This window comes from Oenanthe melanoleuca, chromosome 2, assembly GCF_029582105.1.
Source record: "Oenanthe melanoleuca isolate GR-GAL-2019-014 chromosome 2, OMel1.0, whole genome shotgun sequence".
Taxonomy (NCBI): Eukaryota; Metazoa; Chordata; class Aves; order Passeriformes; family Muscicapidae; genus Oenanthe; species Oenanthe melanoleuca.
The window spans coordinates 145352445-145366624 of NC_079335.1; the positions used below are offsets into that span (position 1 = coordinate 145352445).

The following is a 14180-nucleotide window of genomic DNA, read 5'->3' on the forward strand; positions in this document are numbered from 1 at the left end:
TTTGACTGGAATAACAAGCTAAACACAGCCAGGGCACAGACAGCAGCTCTGTGCAGAAATCTGCTATCATGTTGAGATATAAACATAGCTCCTTGCTTGATTTTAGTCTAGACCAGACAGAAATTATGCCTGGCTTAGCATAATCCAGGGGTATCTTGGATAAAACCACCTGGAGAGTGAGTTTAGCCCAGTAGGAGAACCCCATGGGGGCTGGAGAACTGTGCTCCAGAATACACATCCTTTTATGAATCTTCCTTCTGAACTGTTCAGATCATTTCCAGCATCTTTCTGGAAGGCTTAAAAAAGTTATTAAGTTTTTTAAGCATATTTAAGCTTTTAAAGCATTTGTTTTTCCCCAAAGTGCAAATATTCTTATTTATAGAAGGTCATCGAGCTCCAGATATGAACTCCAGTACCATGAAGAGAAATGTGGAGATTGAAATTGTATCAAAATGTGGATGTGAAAGAAATTCTGAAGCTTAATTGAGCATGAATGATGATTTTCAGATAGGAAAAATATTCACTTCCTGCTCCACTGAATACCTGAGAAAAAATGTGGAAATACTCAGTGGCATCCAAGTGTTCCCTCCTAAGGATGTGTGCTGAGAGCCAGGGTATAAAGTTAAGCAACATTTTTCTGTGACTCAAAGAAAATCTGGAAAACAATACAAATAGGAGGGATCCAAAGGAATTTTTCCTTAAAAAATCCCTGGGGGCTGGTGGGGAGAGCTTCCCTGGGAGAGGGGTGCAGGATGAGCATTTACATCACCCCTGTCAGAGAACCAAAGCCTTGCAGAGCTTGGACAGGTGAACTAAGCATGAGTTTGACACCAAGAGGAGACATTTGGGTGAAGAGGAAAGTGCTGACTGCTGCTCACTTGCTTGATGTTCATGTGCTAATTTGTCAAACAAGTTCTAAATATACCCAAAAGTTTTGAGTTTAGCACAGGAGATGGGCAATTACTGGCTCCTGGCAGGACTCAGGTGTGTGGAGCATCCTCAGGAGAGGGGATGCTGAGAAGCAGAAAACAAAACCCCACCTGATCCTCAGGTCCTTTGCTGGAACCTTCATCAAAGCCACAGGCAATGGTGTATGGTGGGAATGGCTCTGACCAATATTCCTCCTGTGTGCAGTTCCTCTGAAGGAAACCTGCAATGGGAAACAGCAGGAAATTAATTAGGGGTGCTGGTGCTGCTGCTCTGTAAGTTTTGATGTGTAGCAACAATTTCTTATTACCCCTTTGATTCCTAAGTTAGGGACTTAAAGGTTTAGTCATGTTCAGCAAGATTAGCTGTAAGAATTATAATATTCTATAATTCTATCCTTTAAAAATTGAGGGACATGTTCCCAATCATTTCAAGATGCAGTGGGATTTGTGCTTTTCATATGGGAAATCAACTCTGCAAATTCATTCCTTCCACAGAGGAAATGAAATTATACATTTACAATATATTTGGGGATTTTGGGCAAAGCCCTGAGCCATCTTTTCCAGACTGGAAGCTCCATACAAATTTTGATCTTGGTCCTGTTCAGACTGGAGGATTGGACTGGATGACCTCAGGAGGTTCTTTCTAATATTAATTAAGATACAGTTTTATAAATCAGTGATTCTATGACATATTCCTTTATAAATTTAGCAGCATGGTGCACTTGTCCATCATATTTGGATCACCAAAGGGATCAAACAATTCAGTAGAGCACAACACAAAACAAGAATGTCAATATTGACCCCAAGCCAAAATGTGTATCTGGATAATTAATGAATGCTGACTGACATATGAGCTTTGTAAATCAGGAAAATATGAAAGAATCCTCAACAATTAGAATTCATTTAAAATAAGAAAATTTTAAAAATAGGGACAAAAGAAAAGGAAAAAAAAAATCTTGCCGTGGGTACTGGTGAATTCTTCAAAAAATCGTGGGCAGGGAATTTTAACCACTTCCCCAAAAGTGGCTCTGGGCCAGCAGGTTAAACCATCCCAATCTCTGGCACATCCTGTTTAAAAAAAAAAAAAAAAAAAAAGTGCCTTTAAGTAAAGAAAATCACAGAGAACATCACACATTTGATCTTCCATAATGAGGTTGTCTGTGGTTTTCCCACTCATTCACATGCAAGAAGAGCCACAGCAGGACGTGCAGCTCTGCAAGTGAAGGAGTGTTTTCCTTTTCTCCTTGAATGCATCCTTGCTCACACTTGGTATTCCAGCTGGACCTTCCCCCTCCTTATCTCATGAGAGAATGCACCTGAAATTCAAGCAGACACAATCCAAAAGTCAAATCAGTTGGAGCTCTCTTCTGTTGGCAAAACAAAAGCCACCAAAATAAAAGTATTGAATAATGATTAGCACTTGAGATTTCTCATTACTCCTTTCTCACTACTTGAGATTCCTCATTACAGAGTCTAACTGAAATACAGCAGACTTAAAACTCAGCCTTAACCTTTTTATTTCATGTCTAAAAATCTACCAATCTGACCTGGCTTAAGGCAAACAAGGGCTGAAGTCCCAGTCTTAGGCAATCAGTGGCATTTTTGCAATGGATTTTCAAATGGATTAAATTCATCCCAAACTAGAAGAACACCTCAGCATTATAAAAAATGACCATCCCTGGGAGGAGCTGGGATTCATGAGGTTCCCTAAAGCAGAGAGTGCTGGCTGATGACACAGGGTGTGCTGTGAGTCCCCTAAAAAAAGGGTTTTCAGAAGTTTCAGTGAATCACAGCTTTGTCACAGCTGCATCACACTGAGACTGCAAGCTGCTGGCAAGTGGGCAGCACAGAAAAATCGCCAGCATGTAAATGTGCCTGAAACAATAAAAAAAAAGCATCATGCTCTAACCAAAACTAATCTCTAGGTAGTCATAAGGAGGATATAAAGCAGGGGGTTGGGTTGGGAGGTGTTATTTTCTTCCATGATTTTTTTCTGCTGCCTCTGCGATGGATGACGAGGCAAATCTAAAGTTGTCAAGTTGAAATGTGGAAGAAATACTTGCCTGTAGCTGAGCAAAGTTTCTCTCTGGTTTTCAAAAGGATATTCCTGAGAATCTCTCACAGCACTATCCTCACCTCACCCTCAGCAAGATGAAATTCCTGGTATACCCAATTTTCCAGGGAAAATCGAGGCCCTCATTCATTAGCTGTAAATTTAATTGCCTCAGACATGCCAGCTAATCTCAGCTACATTTCCTTTGTGCTCGACAGAAAGAGACAGAGGCTGATTCATCCCAAATATTGGTGCCTTCTTCCTGAGGACAGGATGAATCACAGCCTGCAAATACCTGGCTCTCACTGATGATCACAGCCTGAACTCAGCTGCTAATTGTCTAATTCATGAAGCCAGGCAATATCAGTCCCTGGCCCCCATTTACCCTCAGCAGCTGAAGGTCCTTCTTTTAGAAAGGCAGATTTGAGCAGCTGGGTCTAAAATTCTGTTTTATTTGGTGATGTGGAGTTAAAAGTTATATTTGTGTGACCCTGTGTAGGAACAGAAGCTGTATGTCTAGAGTCTTAGAATTTATTTATCTTAGATTTATTTCCAGTCACTTCTACAGTTTATATAAAAGAAACTGCTGAATGCAAGAGCTGAAAAGGAATTTTTTATTCCAAGGTTTTCAAGAGACTGGTGGTGTCCAAGTCACCTGAGACTCCATAAAAACACCTGCAGTAGGAGTTGTATCTATGAATGTTGCCACCATAAATATTTAAATTTTGTTTAGTAATCCAGGTATTCTTAAACAATGAAGAAAGAAAAAAAAGTGGAGTTAAGGCTTGATTAATTTGACCTATTTTACATATCTACTCCAGAACTGGAGGAATTTCAAACTGGAGGAACTTCACCCTGAGTTCTGCTGGTGGAATTCATTGGACACTGCTCTGTACAGGAATAATGTGGAACTATTTTTGGTTAAAAGCTGCCACACAGACTGATTCCAGCACAGACTCTCTGGGACTGCTGAGGTTTAACTCTACAAACTCTGATCCCTCTTCTTCTCCTGCTGAGTTCCTGAAAACTGAAACACAAGTAATTGAATTTACCTATCTTAGTGTAGCTTTATCCTCCAGATAAAATATTTGGGATAAATTGTTTTTCCAACTCCAATATTTAATTTCAAACTATATCAAGAAAGGCTGTAAATACCAGAACACACTTTCATTAAAGTCTTTCCTTATCTGTAGAATAAAAAGTGGAAATTGGATCTTTGAGAAGCTCAGAGTGGACAAGGTTGAAGACTTTAAAAAAGTGTAACAGAATTCTCAGGGGTTTTCATTTCTTTTGCTACAAAAAGGATTCTAAACCATTAAATTATTTTTATATTGAAGAGGAAGATGCCTGGAATGACATCCTGTAATGCAGGTAACAAATAATTTTTGAAAATGTCTAATTTATACCAGAATTTTTTGTGGTGGGTCACTGTGTGTTCTAAATGTGTCCAAGAGTTATTTTGGACTTTATTAAAGTGTGTGTGAGAAATAGCAACAAAATAAAAATGAAAACTAGAAAAGGAGTATGAAGCATGGGAGTGATTGGAAATTCTGCAGAATAACATGGAAGACAAAGGAAATATTTTGGGGTCAGACCCTGATTTTCACCAGGCTGCTAAAGGCAAACCTCCAAGTGGTTTCAATAATTCTATCCCAACCAAATGCACGAGTTTCCTTTGTCTCACAATTCCTTTGCAGAGAGCAAACATCTTAAAATTCATGGAACTGAAAAATCTTGCTGAGGTAGATTCAAATTTTTCTAAGCAAAGCTGACTGGAATAAAATATGACTGAATTTTTGAAAGAATCTGGATATTTAGAAATTCCATGTTGAATTATTTCTAAGCATGTTTCCACAATGCCAAAACCCCAGGAGGTAACATCTTACACAGCATTCTAAATATATTTATATTTAGGCTCTGTTTTGTGTCCATTTTAGTTTTTGAAATTTACATCTGAGCATGGACAGACTTCTGAACACCACCACAATAAATCTTTACAAGCAAACAAATAATGTCTAAATTTGTAAACGTGCAATATTTTGAAGAACTTGGGATTTTCTTTAACTATTTTTCCCCCCAAAGAATATTTTCACCAGATTGGAATGATTCCCAACATGATACTTCAGTTGGGTCTTCAGTACCTTTTGTGGGAGTTTCTTTGGAGTTTTGGATGTAAATAGAGAACACAGCAAACCCTTCAGCAATGTGGGACATTCCCTTACCTTTAAGATCAGGTGAGGCAGATTCATTGTGTTCTGAGCAGAGAGCCTCCTCTCTGACCACCTGCTGGAATATTTTGCATTCTGGATGGATTCCCATAACCTCAGTGAGAGAAAAAAAAAAAAAAAAACAACAAAATAAAAAACCCAAAAAACAAAATTAACAACAATAAAACACCCCAAAAAACAAACAAACAACAAAAAAACCAAAACAAAGAATTTTTGTGATTATCAGAATGAGAAAAGCCAGTTTGTACCTCGTGGTTTGTATCTTGAGGTCCTTGAATGTGAAAAATCCAGCTGAAATTGGGTTATGTCTTACAAATAGAATGTATATATGGCAGGAGTCTGTGATTCCAACTAATTATGATTTTGTGTACATTTCTAGTTTTACATTCCATATGGATTCTTCAGTGTGCCTTAAAAATCAGATTATACAGCAACCTCTTTTCCAATCTGGACATTTTTATCCCCTTCCTTTCCTATGTTTTCCACAAAACTTAAATGATGTTCACAGTTTTTGGCTTTTCACCAAAATTGGCCAAAATTGGATAAATCTACCAGCTGTGGGATTATTCATATCAAGTTCTCCAAACTTAAATACAGCCTGACCACAGAAATATTTCTTCTCCATAAAGCAACTAAAATTAAAGAAATTGATTTAGAGAATGGTAGTCTTGGCCATCCGAATAATTGAAAAATTCCAGAATGTGTTATCTGAGGATGTTGCACTCACCTCAGATCAAGGAGCTGCTGCCATTTTAACAGATGAAGAAACGAGAAAAAATTAATGACTTGATTGAGAATCTTAAGGAATGTTTTAATCTCACAGATAAGGGTAAATTTAAACAGTTAAATGGATTTCTAGACAGCAGTTGTTGAATAAGGTGTAAATTCAACCTCTCATCACAGATATTTAGTCCCATTTATTGCCAAGTGTTTTGCTTGACCTCCATCTCCCACTCCAGAAAGTTTCATGTCCCCTATAATCCTGTATCCTAACTCCTGTGATTGTGAAGATGCTCTTAAAAACCTACACAAACCCAAAATATCTTCCTCTGCAAAGGCAAATAAATTCTAAGAAAGGAACTGCATGTCAGTGTCTACACTTGATTTATCTCAGCACCTTTTTGTCCTTGGGAATCTCAAGGATGTCTCATCCCCCCAGAAATGGTTGGTGCTGTTTGGGATGTTAAAAGGTGTCTCAGCCTTTTTGTGTAGACTCTGCATTAATTTTCTCAGCCCCATGTGAAAGTCTCAAATGCATTATTTGAAGTCTCAAATGCATTTTTTGAAGTTTCAAATGCTTCTACACCCATCTTTAGGAAACTGAATTAAACTGAGTAAAGAAAGCTGAACTGTATTCAGAGAGCTGGGTACTGGACCAAAGCCTCTTTTGGGATTTTGGGAACTTCAAGGCATAGGGAGAATTATATGGATTAGAAATTCTCTTTGTTTCATTGCTTGCTTCTTTCTGACCTATGATATTCAAGACAAAGCCAAAGGCTCAGCTAGCAGGGATTTTAATGGAAAATGATGGACTGAAGTCTTTCCAGCACGTTTTTGAGGAGGGCTGTAGGCTGCTTTATCTCTAATGACTTTGAAAAGTCAGTGCAGATGTAAACATCACTTCTGTATGGCTGTTTAAATCTCAGAAAAAAAGATTTATTGGCCTTCAAAATGTTCTCAGTGAGCAGAGCAGCCAGGATTTCTTTCAGCCTTCACAGAAACATAACTGGAAGTTATGCAGACTGTTTCATCTCAGAAATAATATCTGCTTGGGGGCAAAAATTAGAGCACAACTTTATTTTAAAAACCTTTAAAACTTTGCCTACATTTGGGTTTTAAAGTAGCATAGACAGACTTGTCTTAATTATGAGGCCCCAGAGATGGCTCATCTATGCTAATATTAGAACAGAAAGAGGATTAGGGGCACTGTTTGAAAAGAAAGTTAAGACATGGTGCTTTTTCATACATTATATTACTCCAGTGGGCAATTCAAAATACATTGTATAAATCAGCATGAGTGACTCTTCAACTATAGTAACTCAATTCTGAAATGAAATTTTTCAGGTATTAATAGGATCCCTGCTCATCACTTTACATTTAAACAGACATTTCACTTTGCAGTTTGCCCACATAACAAATGAATTCTCTGAGTAGAAGTAACAAAATAATTGCTCTATAAATCTCTCACTATTTCAGTTCATAAAGGTGGATTCTGCTGGACAGGAAAAATGCCATTCCTCTGCTTTCTGGAAATCCTGGATTCTGTTACATTGATAATTTTGTGTTGGAGTATTCTTAGGTTTGGTGTTTAAAAGTCATGGCAATTTGAGATGATGATCTACCATCTACTCTGCTGAAAGGTTTTGCTAAAAGGCATAACCCAGAATGCAAACAAACCACCAAATTTGAAATGTCTTAGGAAAAAAGCACTGAGGAGTGATGGGTTAAAGGAACCTGGAAACACAGAGAATCAGTTCTGAAAACATTTCAGAGGAGGAAGAGTTATCTTTTCTCCAAAAGTCAGTCTGGGAGACACATGCAGGTGATACAGGTGGAATGAGGGATGCTGAGTGTGCCAGACTCCTGCTGCTCAAAGCAGGCATCTCCTACTTCTGCATCTCCTGTCCTCTCTCCTTTGGTAAATCCACACCTGCTGAACCAGAGCCTCACTCACCATCACTCATCAGAGCTGTTGGAAAAATAAGAGTTCTTCCTTTACAGTGGCTGGGGAAGGTCATGTCCTGCCCAAGTACTGCCTTGGTTTTACACACAACTGAGGAATTTCTGAAACAGGAACAGGTAGCCCTGCCTCTGAAAACGGTGATAAATCACCAGAAAAAAAGATCTGATGATTCTTTTGGAAATCCCCATCCACTGGTAGTGATGCCAGAGGTTGGGGAGGTGCTGGCTCAGAGTGCCCAGAGAAGCTGTGGCTGCCCTGGGTCCCTGGAAGGGGACAGGGATTGGAGCAACCTGGGATGGTGGAAGATGCTGGGGTTGGTACAGGATGATCTTTAAAGTCCCTTCCAACCCAACCCAACCCATTCTGGGATTCTTTGATACCCTGGGTGGTCCTGCAGTCCATCCCACTGACACTCACAGGTAGAGCAATTCACCATTGGCTCAAAGTTTGTTTCCTTCTGGGTTACTGGATTTGGGGTGGGCAGGGCTACAACCACAGGAACCCAGATTTTATTACAGACCATTGACACTTCAGGGTTTGAAAATCAACATCAAACCCTATTTCAGTGACTATCCCCTAAGAAACAAAAACCAGGCTGGTGTTATTAATTTATAATCATGCAGCCTCACTGAAAGCAATCCCACTGCTGGAAAGAACAAATAAAGGAAAAAATGACACATATACAAGAAATCAGGAGCAGTGATGATGCTTCAATTCATTGGTTTTCCTCGGGCTTTAAGAAAAAGAAAGACATTAAACCATTGCATAGTTAAAGAAAAGCCTTGTGGGCAGAGCATTACTTGTGATTTGTTGTCTGTGGCTTATTTTCTGCTGTTAGTCTCACAGTGCCTTGAGTGAAAAGTTTTTGCTCTAATCTGCCTACCAGAGTTGGGTGATGGGGCTTTCTAGAAAGCAGGAGCTCTGTATTTGGGGAAAGGACAGATTATGGTAATTTGGGGGGCATCTGCTGAACAGGTGGCTTTTCTAGGAAAAAAGTAGCTCCTGCTCACCATAAAAAAGGAAAATTTAGGATCCAAAGCAGAGCAGAGCTTTCTGAGGCAGACACTTCCAGTCTGGCTCAGTGTTCTCTGCCACTGCAAGAAGTGTAAGAGGCTGATTTAAATGTTATTACTTGGATCAATATTTCCCAGTATCTCAGCAGTAACCTGGCCTGGCTCTCACTGGAAATCAAGTGGGGTGCTCTCATTCCCAGATTTCCACATAAAACTCAGAATTTCAGGAAATGTTGTGGACAGTCCTCAAGGAATTGACCTTTGCATTCCTGAGCATCATAACACAAAGGGGTTTTATTACTGGATTGAATATTATTGACCAATTTGAATCAAAATTCACATGGATGTTTTGACTTCTAGTCCTTTACCATGAAAACAATTTTGCCTGGAACATAGTGAACACTAAAGAAAATTACCTATGACAACCATAGTAATTAGAGAGACAGATGTTGGGCTTACATTTACTTTTAGACTTTATTTTCTTCACTTCTTGTAAGGTTATTGCACCAAAACCTGAAGTGGCTTATTCACTGAGAGTAGTATAACATTGTTTTCTATTTCCTCTCTTCCATGACAGTTTATTTATTTCCCCAAATCTGCACAGAAAAATCAAAGTAATGAAGTAATGGCACTTTGGGCTTAGATATACTTATGCTGGACAACAGGAGATTTAGCAGGAGCTGGGAGGAGTATTTCTAGCAACATCCTCATGTCACACTTAGTGCAATTTAATTAAAAGCAATCTTTCCTGAGAGTCCATTCAAAAATGGTGCCCCTGAGCTGCTGAGGGGGTAGAAAAACTGTAATTTAGATGTCACACAAAAGACAGATCTTCACTCATTAAGAAGCCCATTAGCACACTTGTGGAAAAGGAGGGATATTTTCTATGCTGTCGAAAAATGAGGGAAGTGCTTCAAAGCTGGGCACTGAATATATTATTCACCTTTGAAAAAGCAATTCCAGGGGATCAAAGAGCCAGCAGTAACACTCAGTCTTTTTTTGAAAATTAATCAAAGCTCAAAGAATTGGCTGAATTCATTGACAAGATGAGAAAGCTTGAAGAACCTGGAGGCTCTTTCCAGTGATCTGTTTCAGCTTCCCATGCCCTGCAATCCAAAAACCTCACAAACATCATCAAGTACATAAATCCTTGACTGAGAGGATCCATCTCTGGTCATTCTGCCTCTGTCTCCTCCTTGCATTCACTCAGATCCCATCTCAGACATGCTCTGGAATCAATCCTGTTCTCCCAGTTCCTGCTGCCTGTGCTTCCCCAGCTCTCCTGGTAGCATCCTGATACCTGAATATTTCAGCTCTCACACAGAGTTGTCTGGGGTTCATGTCACACTCAGACTCCCCCCTTGGAGGGTTAAAACACACCTGGTGTTTTAGGATACAGAAAAGCACAGCAAAGACAATTCCTGCATCCCCATTTTTAAGTGTGGGATGAAGTGTTCAGCTAGTTGGCCAGGACTGCCAAAGGCACCAGGCAGGAGAATCAGGATATGCTTTGAAATACACACGGTTTTTTCAGTGAGGGCTTTTAGGAGGGAGGAAGTCTCATGAAAAAAAATAGAAAAAGTTGAAGACAGGTTTAATAACAGACAAAGAAAACCTCAGCCTTTTTCATAAACTTCCCAGTCTGTTGAATGTCTCTCATCTAAACCTTCCATCTGCTTAACTCCTCAAAAAGCCAAGTGCTAATTAAAAATCTCTGAGACTGGGGAGCACAGGACACTGAAGCCAATTTTCACACGTGTTTGGAGGGACCTGGGGCTCTCCATGAGCTCCTGTCCATCTCACAGCCACATTCCCAGTCACTGCAGTAAAAACCTTCCTGTCCAAGCCCTGGCCTGTAAGTAATTCTGGGATGTTTATAACTCCATTTGTGCAGTGCTGTGTTCTGTCAGAAAACAAGAAGCTATCAAAAATAAAGATTTCTTATTTTAAAAAAGTCAGTTCAACTCTTACAAGCTCAGTTGCATCCATCTGGGTTTTTCCACCATCCCCAAGCCCTGTTTGCCACTGTGGGCTCTGGAAAGCACCAGGTCACCCCAGCAGTGACAGAACTCCAGTGCCCAGCTGTGAATTCAGCTCTCACACCGAGTCCTGCCCTGGGCTTCCAGCTCTGCCCCACCCTGATCCCAAACCTTCCAACCCCAAAGCTAAAGCCTCATTTCCAGTCTCTCCTTCAGCCAGTTAAACAGATTATTTCAGGAGTCTTTTTTGGCTGAAAATGACTACCTGGAGGATATTTGCTGTGTTTGTTTTCTCTCTCTAACTCGATTACCTATGGAAGAAGGGAAGCTGAGATGCTGATTGCCTCACAGTCATTTGGAGAAACATATTTTCAATATTGTTTTCAAGACATTGAAGCAATGCTTGAATGCTCCTCTGTGGATTGGACTGTATTTATATGGCTGTGTTTAACTGCATGACCTTATAGGGAACAGCACTTGCTATACATATTTATCCAAGTATATCATTATATTTATTCACTCATAGGTATTCTTGATGAGACAACACAGCCATACTAATTTATTTTGTTTATGAATGCTGTGTAATTAGTATTACCTTGAGAAAAATTAATTTATCAGTGCTCTGCTAAATTGGGTAGAGCATTTAATTATTACTAATGCTTGAAGAATAACAGAACACTAATAACTGAGGATCCCCATTTTCTGCTATTTCGAGTATTCCTGTAAATTAAAGAGAAATTTCTCCTTTTCTGTATCATTTTTTTTTTTTGCCTGCAGGTGGGATTGATGTCATCTAATCCTAAAGTCCTGAAACCAGGAAGTCAAAGTCCTACAGCAAGCTCATTTAATTGATCTGTATTCTTGGAGTGTTTCCTTCTCTTCCCAGTAATACTGAAGGAGGCTCAATGAGTAGCTTTAGACCAGATTCCTAATTTTAGACAGTTAATTGTAGATGATTAATCTAAATTCTCCCATCAAGCCTCCCTTAATGATCAAGGAAAGCAGACAAGCAGTTCCAGGGAAGGATTCCTCCTACTTTGCTCAGACACCTGTTTGAGGACAGTGACTGCCTGTACAGGAGCCTGTCTCCCTCCATTAATTCCTTCCAGGCTAAAAAAACACCTAAAAAACAGATTATTCCACACATCCAGCTCCCATGGAAGGGAATTGAAGGTCTACAGGGACCAGGCTGGTAGAAGAAGCACAAATTAAACGTGGAAATTTAGACACCCAGCTCAGCATCTTGCCATGGCTTTGGACCCATCTGTCCATCAGCACAAGAAATCCTTTGCTGAAGGGAATGTACAGCTCAGTGCTGACCCACCTGTGTTTCCATTCTCACCTCCAGTCATTAGATCAGACTAAAGCCCTTCCCAGAAATGGGAAATGTAGGTGTTTGAAGAGGGAAGCAGTTTGGCACAGCAGGGAGAGCAGTGAAGGCAGAGTCTTTTCTGCTCCTTGTCCTCTGCTTCCCAAGACTCTGAACTCTCTAAGACAGGAAAAGTCATTTTTATGCATTTCAGCCTCCACTGCTCTCTGTTCCTTGTCACTTACCAGTGAATGGTAATTTTTTCAGTGTCAAGGACTCTGTTCTGCAAGGCACAAAGTATATCCTGCAACATCCCTGTGGAGCTGCCAGGAGGTAACAACTTCCCCAATTCCACAGGGGAAGTTTTCAGGATTAGCCCTCTGGTTTATTTTCATATCTGATTAATGGCTTACTTGCAGAATCCATACAGGAATTATTTCTCTGCACAGGCATGATCCTTGAAATAGGAAAGGATTATTTCCTCAGGGGGCTCAGTCCTTCCCTGCCTCTTTAACTGAGCATGCAAAGAGACACAAACCCCACTGACATTCAGAGCACTGCCTCTCACCACACATGGAGTTGATGCTCATATTTTCAGGCCAAAAGCTGTGTAGATCATGCAGTTTATAGAATTTCTCTTATTATGGGCACAGCCTGCTGCAATATGCTGCAACATTAAAATGATGTATGGCAGCCCCAGATGTGCACGATCCATCACTTCAGATCAGCTCCACTCTGCTGACAGCTGCAAGAATGAGTTGTGCCTCCATTAGGTGCAAAAAGGCTGGCCCAGATGCCAGAATAACTTCACCTGCAGCAGTCTAAGCCTTTAGGCTGATTGGTTTTGCATGAAAGAGCAGAATTACACATGATAATAGCTACACTTGCATGGCAAGGACCCACAAGCTATCCCTTGTACATAAATCTGCGTAAATACAGAGGAAACTACAAGATCCAGAGGTTGTGCAGGTGTGAAAATTTACATCCCATCATTCACTATTTCAAAATGAAAGGTCAGGATCAGTCTGTAATTTAGGCTCTCACAGTTATCCACAGAGGAAAGCAGGCCCTAGAGAAGCACCCAGACCATCTGGCTTTCTCAGGACAAGATGGAATGTTTCCTGGGAAGGTGACTCTGTCCCTCCTGGCTCCAGCAGGAGCCTGAATCCCAGCCCACGCTGAACATTTCACTGTGAAATGAGTAAAGTTTGAATTAACGAGTCCCAGGTAATCACACCCAGAGGAAGGGCTCCAAACACTTCCCTGAGGCTGAGGGCAAAGAGGAGAAATGACTGTGCTTGGATTTGCTCTAATTTTTGTTGAACATCCCAGGCAATGCCAGTGGTGGATCAGGGAGGGATGGCTGTGCCTGGACTGTGTCCCTGTGCCTGGACTGTGACCCTGTGCCTGGATTGTGTCCCTGTGCCTGGACTGTGTCCCTGTGCCTGGATTGTGACCCTGTGCCTGGATTGTGACCCTGTGCCTGGATTGTGTCCCTGTGCCTGGATTGTGTCCCTGTGCCTGGACTGTGACCCTGTGCCTGGACTGTGACCCTGTGCCTGGATTGTGTCCCTGTGCCTGGATTGTGTCCCTGTGCCCATCCATCCTCCCTGAAGCCCAGTGCACAGCCTCACCTCTGCCCTCAGTGCACACAGACAGCTCATCCTCCTGCTTGTTGATATCAGAAACCTCCAGCACTGAAAACACCCTCAGAGAGGTAAATGTCCCCCATCCATCAGGAGGAACTATTCCTCTCTAGTTATCCTCCTTGTCCTGCAAAGTTCCCTTTCCCAGGACAGCTGGGACAGCGACCTGTCCCCTCCTGTCCATCTAAACCCCTGCTACAGCCATTCTGATTTGGGGATGCTCTTCTGTCCTCTGCAAACTGCAGTTCTAACGAAGGGAAATGAAAAGGCATTTATTAACAGCATCTTGAGGTTGGAAAATTTTAAGGAAAGGAGCTAGGTCAACACATTAACTCAGAGG

General features: G+C 40.8%; 1 protein-coding gene across 1 annotated transcript in view; it reads right to left on the reverse strand.

Moving 5' to 3' along the window:
• The window catches only part of LOC130248847 (vasoactive intestinal polypeptide receptor 1-like), a 53933-nt gene that overhangs the window by 11529 nt on the left and 28224 nt on the right, over nucleotides 1–14180 (reverse strand). The window contains exons 3-5 of the mRNA XM_056482871.1: nucleotides 5205–5304; nucleotides 1890–1997; nucleotides 1041–1150 (exon numbers count right to left, since the gene is read on the reverse strand). Coding sequence (XP_056338846.1) covers nucleotides 1041–1150; nucleotides 1890–1997; nucleotides 5205–5304 — 318 coding nt within the window. The remainder of the gene's footprint in view (nucleotides 1–1040; nucleotides 1151–1889; nucleotides 1998–5204; nucleotides 5305–14180) is intronic.